The sequence below is a fragment of the Arachis ipaensis genome, chromosome B08 (assembly GCF_000816755.2).
Source record: "Arachis ipaensis cultivar K30076 chromosome B08, Araip1.1, whole genome shotgun sequence".
Lineage (NCBI taxonomy): Eukaryota > Viridiplantae > Streptophyta > Magnoliopsida > Fabales > Fabaceae > Arachis > Arachis ipaensis.
In genome coordinates this window covers 123263074-123277590 of record NC_029792.2, presented here as the reverse complement: position 1 = coordinate 123277590, position 14517 = coordinate 123263074, and the positions used below count along the sequence as shown (strand labels likewise).

The window sequence follows — 14517 nt, the reverse complement described above, 5'->3', positions numbered from 1 at the left end:
CCTCCTGGCTTGGTACTTGCTAACTTGGATAGGGCGTCTGCTCTGCTGTTTAGATCCCGAGTTATGTGTTTCACCTCGGTTTCTGCAAAGTGCCCCAGGTGCTCCAAAGTTTTTTCCAAGTACCTCTTCATGTTTGGGTCCTTTGCCTGATATTCTCCACTTATTTGGGAGGTCACCACTTGGGAGTCGCTGTATATCATCACCTTCGTAGCACCGACTTCTTCTGCCAGCTTCAATCCTGCGATCAAGGCTTCATACTCTGCCTGATTATTTGAAGCTGGGAATTCAAACTTGAGGGAAACCTCTATCTGGGTTCCCCTTTCAACTACCAATATTATGCCTGCACCGCTTCCTGTTTTGTTGGAGGATCCATCTACATAGAGTTCCCATGTAGTTGGTTTATCTCCTTGATCTCCTGCATATTCTGCAATGAAGTCGGTGAGGCACTGGGCTTTAATTGCCGTCCGAGTTTCGTACTTCAAGTCGAACTCGGAGAGCTCTATTACCCATTGAACCATTCTTTCTGCAACATCTTAGGAGCTTAGTCAACTCTTGTCTTAGGGTTTCCCCCAGGTTGGTTCCTATGTGAGTGTTTTTTCCTTCCTCTTCTCCTTCCTGAATCTCCTCGGTTTTTCCTCTGGGTCGTGGTTGCAGTTCTTCTTTAATCCTTGCTCCACCGAGCTCTATTGTGTGAACTTCTTTGCCTTTTCCTCTCAGATTTAGGCTTTCATTGTAGCATTTCCTTGCCAACTTCTGATCTCCCCTCACCGTTGCTATCCCCGCTGAGGTCGGGAATTTCATGCAGAGGTGGGGTGTCGATACCACCGCTCTGAGTCGATTAAGGGTAGCTCTGCCGATTAAAGCATTATAAGCCGACCCCACGTCGATGACTATGAAGTCTATACTCAGAGTCTTTGATTTTTCCCCCTTTCCAAAGGTGGTGTGGAGGGGCAAAAATCCTAGTGGCTTTATTGGCGTGTCGCCTAATCCGTACAGGGTGTCGGGGTAGGCTCTTAACTCTTTCTCATCTAACCCTAGTTTGTCGAAAGCGGGCTTAAAGAGGATGTCCGCTGAGCTTCCTTGGTCTACTAGTGTTCTGTGGAGATGGGCATTTGCCAGGATCATGGTAATTACCACTGGGTCGTCGTGCCCAAGGATTATTCCTCGCCCATCTTCCTTTGTGAATGAAATGGTTGGAAGGTCGGATGACCCCTCTCCGACTTGGTAAACTCTCTTGAGATGTCTTTTGCGAGAAGATTTTGTGAGTCCCCCTCCCGCAAACCCTCCTGAGATCATATGGATATGTCTCTCCGGAGTTTGTGGTGGTGGATCTCTTCTCTCCACATCATCTCGCTTTCTTTTTCCATGACTGTCCGACCTTTCTATGAGATATCTGTCAAGCCGACCTTCTCTGGCCAACTTTTCTATCACATTTTTAAGGTCGTAACAGTCGTTTGTGGGGTGTCCATATATCTTATGGTACTCACAGTAATCACCGCGGCTCCCCCCTCTTTTATTTTTAATGGGCCTGGGAGGAGGCAGCCTTTCGGTATTGCAAATTTCTCTGTATACATCCACTACAGGAACTTTCAGTGGAGTATAAGAGTGATATTTTCTTGGCCTATCGAGGCCGAGTTCTTCCTTCTTCTTAGCTTCCCTCTCCCTCTCTTTCGTTGAGAGAGGGTGACCAGGTCGCCAACTCGGGTCTCTTAGCCTAGCATTTTCTTCCATATTGATGTACTTTTCAGCTCTTTCCTGTACATCACTTAAAGAGGCGGGGTGTCTTTTTGATATGGACTGTGAGAAGGGACCTTCTCTAAGACCATTAACTAGCCCCATGATGACTGTCTCGGTAGGCAGATCTTGAATCTCCAAACATGCTTTATTGAACCTTTCCATATAGGTCCGTAAGGACTCCCCGACCTCCTGTTTTATTCCCAAGAGACTTGGTGCATGTTTTACTTTGTCTTTCTGGATGGAGAACCTCATCAAGAACTTTCTTGAGAGGTCTTCAAAACTGGTAATCGACCTCGGAGGGAGGCTGTCGAACCACTTCATCGCTGCTTTTGACAAGGTTGTCGGAAAAGCTTTGCATCGCGTAGCGTCAGAAGCGTCAGCCAGATACATCCGACTTTTAAAGTTGCTCAGATGATGCTTTGGATCCGTGGTTCCGTCGTAGAGGTCCATATCGGGGCTTCTAAAGTTTCTCGGAACTTTTGCCCTCATTATGTCCTCGCTAAAAGGATCTTTCTCCCCTAAGGGCGAATCTTCTCTACCGTCGTGGGAGTTCTGACCTTTGAGGGAGGATTCTAACTTTAAGAGTTTTCTTTCTAACTCTTTTCGTCGCTCCATCTCCTCTTTTAGGTTCTTTTCGGTTTCCTTTTGTCGTTCCCGTTCTTGTTCTAGCTGCTCAAGGCGACTGTGGACTAATCCCATGAGCTCAATTGCGTGGGATGGTCCTTCTTTTTCTGATTCGCGCCCCTCAGAGGAATTTACCTTCGGGTTTTTGATTCCAGAGGTGCCTTCCCTGTGTTGATCATTGGCTTCCTGGTGAAGGGTCTGGTCTGCCTCATTGTTTCCAGTGTTCAGATTCTCTTGTTCAGAATCTGTCTCCACATGACCCTCTTCAGGGGATCTATCCGTCATCACTGGTTGATCTCTCGGTCCCCGGCAACGGCGCCAATGTTACGGTGGGTAACCGGAGATTGATGGGCTGGATGGCGTTGGTTGGCCCAAACGTATGAAGGAGGTGGCTTTCGAGTGGATCTGTTATTCAGCGTTCCTCCGTCCGACTTGTACGTGTGAAAGAATGGGGGGTGGTACCTGCAAAGACACTCCGATGCCTAAGTTAGCAAGGGTGTGAGCAGGTTAGATAGTATTGGGACTCGAGATACCTGAATGGTGTCAGTGTATTTATAGTGGTGAACCAATAACCACCGCTGAAATAGTGCCACCTTTTTAGGTGGATAACCGTTCCCATATCTTAGGGAGGTTAAGATATGGCTCTATGAAGTGGTTAGAGAATTTCTAGGGGCAGTTACTCATTCGAATGAGTGTTATCTGCCAGCTAACCCTCGTGTCCGACTTCTTTGGAGCAGGTCGTGTTTAGTACCGACTTCTTGGGATGAAGGCTGGTACTGGATGAAGGCCAACCCTTTGGGTTGGGCCTCTTTGCTTGGATCCTGGACCTTTATTATTGGGACAGGGTATGAACAGTGACTATGACTATACAATAATATAGGTTAATTGTTTTGTTGTTCTTATAGTTTTATCAAAATTTTAATTAAATTTTTATTTTAAAATTGATAATTAAGTCTTATATTATATAAAAACTTTCAATAAGCTCTTTTTAACTATTTTTGTAAAAAATGCAATTTTAATTCGAAATATCATTTTTGTATTTAATAAAGAATANNNNTCATTTACTAGTTGTTGCTACTTACTACTTCAAGACAAGAACAGTCCATCCCGTCATTCATTAGCGGCTCCGGCGAGAGTCGAACGAAGCAGCATGGAAGACAACGAAGACTCCTCCACTCTTCACCAGATTCTAGATCTCTTTTTCTCCGCCGGTTACGTTGAAGCCGTAAACTCCGACGCGCCGCCGTCTCACAAAATCGCCCACGGCCTTTCCTGGTGCTTCGCCTCCCTGGACGCCTCCTATTCCACCATAACGCGAGTATCTCTATCAAACCTTGCAACTGCTTAGGGTTTCATCTTTTGGCGTTCAAATTCAATCTCACTAACTCCCTCTTTATTTATTTATTTCATTTTTCTTTTGATTCGTGCGCTCTTACATTTCAATTTTGTGAATTGTTCCTAGTAACAGTGATTATTGATTGTCTCGTATTCCAGAGGTGGTGACAATGCAGAGTTCATTGAGGAAGCTCTGAGATCAGTAGGATGCCCGCACTATCTTCGATCCTCTCATGTTCGAGATCTTGATACTGAAGCTATTCTCCCTGTAGTGCAATGGCTTACGCTACGTGTTCGATCAACACAAGAACCTGGTGAGGTATGGTTATAAGATTTTTACTATTTATAGCATGTTTGGACTTCGGATTCCACTCTTTGTTATTATTGGACTTTTAAAAAAAAAAGTTTCTTCCTTCAGTTATTTAAATTAATGAAGTATTTAAATTTTTTGTATGTATTTGTTTAAGAGATTAGTTACTATGCACTTATAGTATAAAAAGGTTGTACACTCTCAACCAGAAAAAAACTACGAGTCAGAAATTATGATAGATTGTTACTGTAGTATGTAGTTTTCTATGTTGATTTGAAACTTTTATACAATTTAATTGGGTTTAAGTGCATAGAAATTAATTTTTTGTTGTTTGAAATTAAAAGTGATAAAATAAACAGGCTTTTTAGTTTTAAGAAACATTTCTGTTCTAATATGCTAATCTGAAGTTGTGTGGACTTGTGAAGTTATTGCTGAATTGGTCCTAAGTTTCTTGAAAAATTACCTGCCAATGGTATATTTGATACAAAAAAACTTTTGGGACAAAATTGGAACAAAATAAAATTTAGGGATCTTTTTGAAACTGTTGGCAAACTTCAGGGACAAAATGTATATTTTACCCATTTGATATAAACGAATAATATATAGTGTATTCGCAGGAAAAGCCGATAACCAAACTGATGGAAGCTAACTAACCATCTGGTGTAACTGACTTAACAGCTATTGATTACCATGACAGAATATGACAATAACTTATCCTAATACTTCTCAAGTTGGATCACAGATATTGAGAGCACCCAACTGAAGAATGAGACCATGGAACTGTGCATCTGTCACTGGTGTAGTGAGTGAATTTGCCTGTTGATAATGACACTTGACTTGAACTAGCTTTGTGCAACATATAAGCAACCATTTTGGATGGAATGGTTATCAATCTCCACATGCTTGGAGCATTCATGAAATGTAAAGTTGGTTGAGAGGTGAGTGGCTGTCTGGTTATCACAAAAGACCATAAGTTAAACCAACATCAACATCATGATTCTTCCGCAAATTTACCGGCCAAGAAACTTCATTCACCATAGTTGCCAAAGCCCAATATTCAGCTTCAACAGGGGGACAAGGAAGAGATGGTTGCTTAGCTAGTCATAGATCTCCTAGTACCCATGCAATTGCACAATCTGCATCAGAAAAAGCCTTTGGGGACAGTCATGATTCGGCTGAGAAAAATAAACTATGACTATTGCCTTTCGTGTATCTCATAAGGTGGTGAAAGGCTTAAAGATGAGGTTGTTGGAACTTGGACATATATCGAGTATTGACTTAATTTTGTGATTAGAAAAGAAACAGAGAAACATGAATTGATTTGAAGGTAAAGAAGAACATACAGAGTGTGTTTGGTTTGGAATAGCTAACCAGCAAACTGATACAAGAAAATCAATTAACCATGTGTTGTGACCAGTATAACAACTATCATAATAGACAATTAGCAAATAACGCATCCTAATATTAACGCTCTTTTAGTATTTTGGATTTATGATGTGAATGTGATCTTGAAAAACATAATAGGTCAAATCAAATGTCAATAACTCACCCTGATAACACTGGTTGATGAAAGGGTCTACCTTTTTTATTTTTTATTTTTAAAAATTAAAACGAGATGTAAGCTAGCGGCTCAGCATGCTATTTCAGTTATTCTGAGTTTTTAGTATGACTTGCTATATTGCTTTGCATTTATCTTGTGCTATCATATGTTTTAACATGGTGCTTACTTTTGGTATTCTATGGAACCCTAGGTTCACTCTGAACATGTTGTTCAAGGGGATGAACAGTCACTGTGGGGGCTCGACAAGGAGTTAGAGAAAGCAGAAATTTCCATAAAGACATTGACTGAAAACTTGGATGAACTGGTTGGTGAGATGGCTGTGATTTTAAACGTGAACTGGGTTCCTCTATGAGTGCCCCCACCGCTTTTCTGTAATCTTACTTGATTGTTAGTTTTCTACACTGGTTAAGGTTTATAGAAATTGATGATCAATAATCCACTTCCATTTTTTCCCCTATATTCTGTGTTAAATATAGACATCTATGTTCTGCATGTGTTTATTCATCTTTGCTATTATTTTGCTTCTTATATTGTACTGCAGAAACACAGGAAGACAAATGTTTTGGAACAGTTAGATCATATACGAAACCGAATCAACAAGGAGGGTGCTGATTCTGTGGTACAGAAGCTCATATCCTTAATGACGTCTTTGAAGGTGATTCTCTCGATCAATTTAATTTAACATTTGAATTTTCAAACAGCAGTATAATTCAACTCATTCATGATTTTTGTGTTGCTTATGTTATTCCCTCTTTTGCAGGATCTTGAAAGGCAGGAAGACCACTTTCAGTCTAATTGTGATTCTGAACATTCAGAACTTCTAGCTGAGATCAATGAATTAGAGGCAAAAATAGCAAATGATTGTGATAGCAAGAGCCTCTCGGATGGGCTACATCATTCTATAAGTGAATTACATGAAAAAGTTCATTTGGAGAAAAAGGTAAACTACTTTTTGCAAGTGGACCTGCTTCCTGATCTGTTTTGATTCTTGGTTTTGTGACATCCTTGCTTGTGCCCCTCTTCCAATTAACATAAATTCCGTGTTCCTTTCTGTTAGCAACTTGCTGCTAAGCTGAGGGATATTCTGGCAATGAGACGACAGATCGATGACCTACCATGCCAGTCAGAGATCAACCAGTATGCGTGTTCATTCACAGTTTCACCTTTCAATTTTTTAGATTATCTCCATTGTCATTGTAGAAGTATTTAGCTATTTGCTGAATGATGTTTAATATTTTCCTGGTTTTCTTGTTTCCAAAACTACTTAGGAAGGTTTCTTTCCAGGACATAAAAGAGATCACAATGGTTACAATTCAATGAAAAATTGTTTGTTATTATTCTTCTTTTCATTCTTATTAGATCACAATGTTTGCATCGATCATTTAAACTAAGCCTGGTAGTCTCAAAAATATATTTATTCATGTTGGAATTATCTCCCTGCTATTTATGTGCATGTAATACAAAATAAGATGATAAAGACATTAACTGTAGAGATTGAGTGTGGGTAAGTAATTCCATGCATGTTGATAGGATTGGCTACATGAGAATGTCGAAACTAGTTCCTTAAAATATATTATTTACTTGATGTCTCTTATTTGTGTTGGTGGCTTGGTACAGGTATGAACGCCGGCTCTCAGAACTGTATGCTCAAATCCAGGTTCATAGATTCTTTTGATATTAAACTCTTATTGGGAGAGTAATTTTTTTCATTTGTTACCTATCCAATCATATATGCGCTAGTTCTAATTGTTCTTGATTGTATGGTATTTGCAATGTACAGGGAAAACATCGACAAACCCGTAAATACTATGCTACCTACAATGCTCTTTTGGAAATGAAAGAATTGATGCTAAAGGAAACATCCTTATTGAATTCAATCATTTCACAGGTACTTGTTGGAGAATTTAGAGCATGGTGTACATTTTTTTTTTCTTAATATTTGCTTTGATGATTCTTGTGTGATTTTCTCTCTTAAACAAGTTAATTCACAAATTTTGTACCTTGTCTACTATTTTTCTGCTTGTATATATGCTCTGCCCCACTTAGTGGGACAAGGCTTTGTTGTTGTTGTATATATGCTCTGCTGTCACATGTTATGGCCTTGCTTTTTATTTTTGTTGTTCTTCGTGTTTTACTCTTATTGATATTTCATTTCATCTTGTTAGACCTTTTGCATTTTGTCTTATTGCACTATCCTTAGTGTTTCTTTTAGCTCAAATATCATCTATGGTAAAACTAGAACTTAAGCTGCATTAATAATTGTAGTAATTTGATATGAAGAATAAGTGATCTGCATCTTTTCTTCTGTTTTGTACTATGACCGTTGGATTCTTTATGCAACTGTATGAAATCAACAATAACAGCAATATAACTAACCTTGTCCCATTAATTAGGGTTAGTTACATGGGTCAAGCAATACCATAGTGTTCTATCACAAAAATTGTAGTTATTCTCTATTTGACTCTATTCTGGGTTATTAGAACAATAATTAGTATTAAAATCTCATTATTTTAGATGTATATGAATAGTGAGCACTTGCTACCATTTAGCTATCTAATTGTGCAACGTGCGTTATAAATTTTGGTGCTAACAGAGGAAAATATCTTAGTATACTTTGGGTTTGGAAATTCTAAGAAATTTTTTGTCAATGAGCTTCTATAGAATATTGTCTCATGAGGCTTTATAAACTCAAAGGCTGTAGCGTTGGAAGATAACTAGAGTTGTTTAATCTAACATTAGTCATCTTACTTGTTAAGACCAAAGCATATTTTTGTTAATGTTATCCGAACAAGTTTTGGTTTCTGCATTTTTTTGAATTAACTGCAGTTTCAAGAGGCCTTCAGTAGTATGGATGGTCGTGCAAAACTTGTTCATTCCATGGAAGGAATTGTCAAGGGCAGTCAACAGGTAATACTATTTTCTGTCATGCATAAATGATAAATTTTAAATGGTTAACTGCAGCATGAGATCTTTATTGCATGATGTGTCCCTGTATCACTATCATATTGTATAAAGATCCTTGTCTGTTTATGCTGTACTGGGGATATTAAATCCTTTTTCCCACTAGAAATTTTGCGTCAGCATGCTGAACTTAATTTCCTTAGTTACGCTGCCTTATAAACATGTTAAATTTAACTATTGAACTTAAAAAAAGGTCGAATATTCATATAGTGTTTCTGCAGCCTTGAAAAAATTTGCATTACCTTTTATTAATTTATTTAGTAACTGCAGAAGCTTTTAGAAGCAACTTGGGCTTATTAATTGCCATTTTTTTGCAAGCATTTTTTATGAAGTTACAAAAAAAGCTCTATTGACATTTTAATTGAAACTTCACAATCAACTGTTAGAAGCTGTTTTAAAAGGCATATAATATCAAAGTTGTATTCGTCTGTTGGCATGGGTTGCTAATTAAGTCCTGTTCGTTAGTGTTTTGGTAATAAATATTTTAAGTTGATATTTAATCTAATGAGAATTTTTTGGAGACAATGAAAATAGAGAGTAATATAGGACAGGTAGGTCCCTGAAAAATTTTGTAATAGATTTATTAGTTTTTAAAGAAAAGAGTTACCAAATAAGTCCTTGAGAAATTTTTTTGGTGAACTTATAAGTTCGTAAAGGAAAAAAGGTATCAGGTCCCTAGAAAATTGTAGTACTAGATTTATTGGCATCTAACAAAAGGATGAAATATATGTCCAGCATTGTAATTTTTCAGGGACTTAATTAGTACTTTTTTCAAGGATTTATTTGATATTTCTTTTTCTTTAGAGACCTATATGTCCTTTGCAAAATTATTCAAAGAACTATTTCTAAGTGAATACCCAAAATGTCCCCTGAAATTTGCATCGTGCTTCAAATTGACCCTGAAATTTCAAGTGAGCCAACGGACCCCAAAATTTCAATTCGTGATTTACTTTAGCCCTTAGGTTTATCTTTGTTTACGGTGAGCTGAGTTGGCATGTTTAGCATCATGGTGTACGAATGGAAACCTCGTCATTTTATGGCAGCTACAAAGGTTGCTTAGAAATTTCAGATGCAAGGCCTGGTCCAACCATGATGTGGTTTTTCCTAGCTTGAACATAATGGTGCATTTCCCTTTGGTTTCTACCAAAAAAAGTTAGATTGTGAATTTTTCTTTTAATCTGGCTATACCTTTTATTCAATCGTTAGATTTACTTCCCATGATCGAGAGGTTTAACTTCAAGTATCACATTCATGTATGCAGAAGCTAGATAAGGTTCAATTAGGGCTTGAAGAAGAGGAGAGAGTACGTAATGATATTAAGAATAGGTATGCTGCGGCTGTGGGTGAACAAAAACGTTGCTATTCTCTGTTAAAGGCTTTTCAGGTAAGCTTTTTCCCTATTCAAACGCACAGTAGAGCAGGTGCTGCATAGTTAAGTTGTCGTTTTGTTGAAATTTTGTGCCATTTATGCATTTGGTAATATTCATGGGACCTTTTCCTTCCTTCCATAATTGATAGCTATGTCCCGTGTTTCTGTTTGTCTGACACATCATCAATAAAATTAAGACTTAAGAGTAATTCAGGAGGAGTTAGATATTTAAATAAAAATCACAATATTTGAAAGAAAACAAATACTTCCACAATTAACAAGAAAAACAGCCAAATTATGAAATTACAGCGAATTTTGAACCTTTTGAGGGGAGGATGCTGCCCGCTTATAACATTGGTGGTCTCAAGAGTCAAGAGTAATGTTTTGTCGCCAGTGTCCCAGACTTTTTGGTAGTGTATAAAATACAAGAATTTTCTATCTCATGGCACATTCATTATTCTTTTCTATATTTCTCATTTACAAGATGTGGAGAATTTTTTTTTTCATTTCTCTAGTCAATCCGACCAAACATTGCCTAACAGTGAATACCAACAAAGAGAGTGATACCAACCCGATGTATTGTACTATTGTTACTGTATGTGAAAGATGGCTTATTGTCATTTTCTTTACTTTTTCCCCCTCTAATTAAATACATCTCTTCAATGGCCAGGTAGAATGCGCCAAGAATGAGAGGTTTCGTAGTCAAAGTTGGGAGTAAGAGTTGATTACAGCCTTGAAATGTGAGTTTCCCATAATAGTGTATCGCAGATTCAGTCATAGCAAAGTGATTCCGTGTTCATCCAATAACTCTCAATTGTATAAAGCCGATGGTTACTAAAAGGAAGTGTGTATTGTGATAGTGCTATCTAGGAAAAGCTCTAACTAAGAAAAGACTCGGTTATTAACTGGTCCATTGTGACTCACCCCTCTGTCCTAAGAATTTACCAAGGTTGCATACACTATCCTGGTAAACAGTTATGATGTCAAGTTTTTCAAGTGCTGTGAAATGTGAGATAGAGAGGTTTGATTGAAGAATTAATATTGGCATGTACGTAGCAAATACAAACTAAGAATGTTTTAATACAATCATGATTACAAAAGGCCTTGGAAGAGAAAAGTTTAGCAGGATAAATAAAAATGCCAATAATTTGATTTGAGATATGCAAATGCAATTATTCATCTGTATTTGGCTAAGAATGTTTTTTGGTCAGTGTGAATGACATGAGCGGAGACACTGGAAGAAACTCGAAGGCTTATATCAGACAAAAAGCATCTAAAATCGGTTGTCATTTGTCAATGAATGGTCAATTCAATAACTTTTATGTGATGCTCTGATATAAAAGTCTTCAATCATCTTGGTAAAAGGATGAATCGCTACCAGTGGATTCACAATTGTTCATGAACATTAGATAGCATTGACGGAAGGTGTAATAAAAAAAAATTATTTCAGTCTAATTTTAAGTGAATATATGATGGTTCTTTTGAATTTTAGTTGTCGGTGGTACACATAATAACAATTGAAAATGTGTATATTTCAATCAAAGTGGAGCTTGTTGGAGTTTCTTCATTTCAACTTATCCCACTAAAATAATACTTAAAAGTCTTAAACTTGTCGCCTTTCCTCCCCCTCCCCCCAAACTCAACCTCTTTCTAGATGGATAATACAACGGTAAAATATTTAATTATAATTTTCATTCAACTTTATTTTTCACTAAAAAAATTTTAGTCAGATATTTGTTTGTAAAAACTTGGTGTAGTAGGAGTTTTAGAGAAGCAAAAATGTTTTATAAATATTGAAAATCAATTATCATGGAATTTTGTATATTTATCCATATTTTAACATTTTTTCAACATGATAATTTTTTATTAAAATAATCAAAGCTTTTCTCTAATGACAAAACCAAATTTTCCCAACAGTAGGGACCCAATTCAATCAAATGTAAACAAATAGTCTTCAATTATTAATTATATATCCAATGCTTGTATGTTACTCCTAGCCACTGAACAGACAAAATGTTGTTTTATGCATGCAACTAAATATTGAATTCCAACTCTTCGATGTGGAAATAACATACCACGTTTCACCGACAAAAATTATGATTTGAAGTTTGATTTCTCCATATTCTAATATTTGTCCGCATTAGAAAGCTATATACTACTATGAAATGTTATGGCTTTAATTTAACCATATATAGATATATAAGTCATCAACCTTGATGAAGTGTTTGATGAATATATCTTAAATCTTCCAACATCTTGTTTGTCCAACCTGGTTGAGAACCACATGTAGGAATCATCAAACGTTTTTTTTCTTTTTATTTTTTAATCATTGTTTGTTTTATTCTTAATATGATCAGAACTAATTAGAGACTAATAACACCACTAGTTGCACTCATTGATAACGAAGATTATTGTATGTGCATGAATGTTGACCTAATTATTTTCTTTTTCTAATCAGTAAAACAGATACCAAGCAACATAGGATTATCCATTGAGAAAAAGCTTATTTAGGTCTCATTATTTTGTTAAAAATAAAAACTTCTATAAGATAAAAAAGATCTTTAAATGTTTTTTGATATGTTTGTAAAAATATTTGTAATGAAAGTAGATCACTAAAAAATTTAAAAAATATCTTTTTAAAAAGTTGTAATTTTATCTTTTAGAAAAAAAATCCTTTTTAAAACATACAAAATATGTTTAAAGATAAAATAAGATCGATAAGTTTACATTTAAAATATAAAATAATTTTTACTTTTCAAAAGATCTTTTAAAATAATTCATTGAAAATAAGATCATTTTATAGTTTAACCAAACAAACACAAATCACCTAAAAAAAAGAAAATAAAAGCAGAAATAACAAGAAGCTAAACAAAATCAAAACATCTAATTTCGTGACTATCCAAACACATCTTTGTTCACTCACCTACCCACTCATACATAGTCTCACTAAAACAGGTTGATGTGCAACCTGAGAATAGGGGTAGTAACAGGGCGAGTAGGGGCGAGTTTTTGCTCTATTCGATCTCGTTTCGCTTTACAATAATTTGCATAAAATTTACTCCGCTCCTATTCGTGAGTAGTAAATGGTTGAACTCTAATCGCTGTAAAAATATATATTTAATGATTATTTTATCACATTTTTAATAAATGAGTTAAGGATTGTTTTGTCGAAAATATTTTGAGAACGGTTTATCGAGTACTAATTTAATAGTTAAATACTTAACTCTTACTTCTAATAATTTTTTGAACAATGTTTGAACTAAATTTCAATTTTAATTTTATTGCTAATTTTTTTGAATTTTAACGGAAATTTTTTTTTTTTAAATTCACTCCTATCTTTCTTTATCTATTCCCCAAGTTTAACCCCAACCCACCTTTCTATTATCTCTGTATCATCATCCCATTGTCACCGTTCCACCCACATGGCCCGCAGCCCCTAACACATTGCACACTCCACCCACATCATTTCCACCCCGAGATTCTCTCGATTATTAAAAAAAATTAAGAACATAAAGTGTGATCTTTAATTTTTATTATTATTTTTTTATATTTATTTTTTATTCTATTTATAAAATTAATAATAAAAAATTATATTTTATTCTTTTAATTATTAAAAAAAATTAAAAAAATCTATTTTTTTTAATCCACTGCTATTACTCAACATCGTCATTAACAACAATCACCTCTCAACCACCAAATCTATCCACCCATCTGCCGTCAGATTGATGGCCTCAGTAAAATTGGCCTGGATTTATGGAGAATTTAGCAATAAGATCTTGTAAATGGAAAAGAGAAGGGGCATAATTTTGTATATTTTCAATTAGTTTAAAATGTTATGTGTCGCGAGATGAGATGAGATCTAATTTTTCAAATATTATGTTTTCTTTTTTATTATTCTTCCTTTTTTTCACAGAAAAGAGGATTAAAGAAGACTAAGTTTCAGTTTGAGAGATTTGGGTCAATAAAATCATCATGGTTTAAGGATAAATTAAAAAAAATACTAAATGTTTTTGGTAAATTTGGACAAAAGGTATATTATCTGTCAAATAAAATGTTAAAAATTTGTTAAAAGATATCCACAGCCCAGCCATGAGAAAGTACAAAACAATTCGTACATAATTATTGATATGTGTATATTATCTGTCAATAAAATGTTAAAAATTTAATGTGTTGATCAATTATTAACAAAAATTATTCATCTTCTAAAATTTATCTAAAACATGGATGTTTTAGATTGGTTTGAGTTAAAAAAAAAAAAAGAATTGAACTAATAAAATCTAATTAGTTCGAGTTGAATCAAGAGTTTTTTTTTTGTTTTTCTCCATAAGTGTACCCAAACATATACAGCGAAATTTTTAACATTTTATCGGTTTGTACAACCCATCTGCAATAAGTACGGGTGTATGCGCGGATCGAATCGGATCGAATATGGTTGAAAATTCGATTCGATTCGCACAATTTTCATCGGATCGGATTGGATATGATATTTGTGTTTTTTAATGTTAGATTCGATTCGATTCGCACATTTGCAGATCGAATAACGAGTATATCAGTATAATTGAACCTTCTTTTTTTAATTATATTTTTATGTAAAAAATTCAACAACAATATTTTTTTCAC

The 14517-nt window shown here is 35.5% G+C and overlaps 1 protein-coding gene across 1 annotated transcript; it reads left to right on the top strand.

The window, feature by feature from the left end:
- LOC107613199 (coiled-coil domain-containing protein 93) lies at nt 3445-11056 on the top strand. The gene is made up of 11 exons (XM_016315088.2): nt 3445-3675; nt 3856-4015; nt 5758-5871; nt 6109-6222; nt 6328-6507; nt 6625-6704; nt 7185-7224; nt 7348-7455; nt 8394-8474; nt 9790-9912; nt 10568-11056. The coding sequence occupies exons 1-11, from the start codon at nt 3512-3514 to the stop codon at nt 10613-10615; spliced, it is 1212 nt and encodes a 403-aa protein (XP_016170574.1). The 5' UTR covers nt 3445-3511; the 3' UTR covers nt 10616-11056.

What these genes read in the sequence shown, in the direction of transcription:
- LOC107613199 (XM_016315088.2), top strand. Translation starts at nt 3,512, where the DNA reads ATGGAAGACAACGAAGACTCCTCCACTCTTCACCAGATTCTAGATCTC. An exon ending in CAACACAAGAACCTGGTGAG is followed by an intron (nt 4,016 to 5,757) that starts GTATGGTTATAA and finishes ATGGAACCCTAG; the next exon opens with GTTCACTCTGAACATGTTGT. An exon ending in TGCCAGTCAGAGATCAACCA is followed by an intron (nt 6,705 to 7,184) that starts GTATGCGTGTTC and finishes GGCTTGGTACAG; the next exon opens with GTATGAACGCCGGCTCTCAG.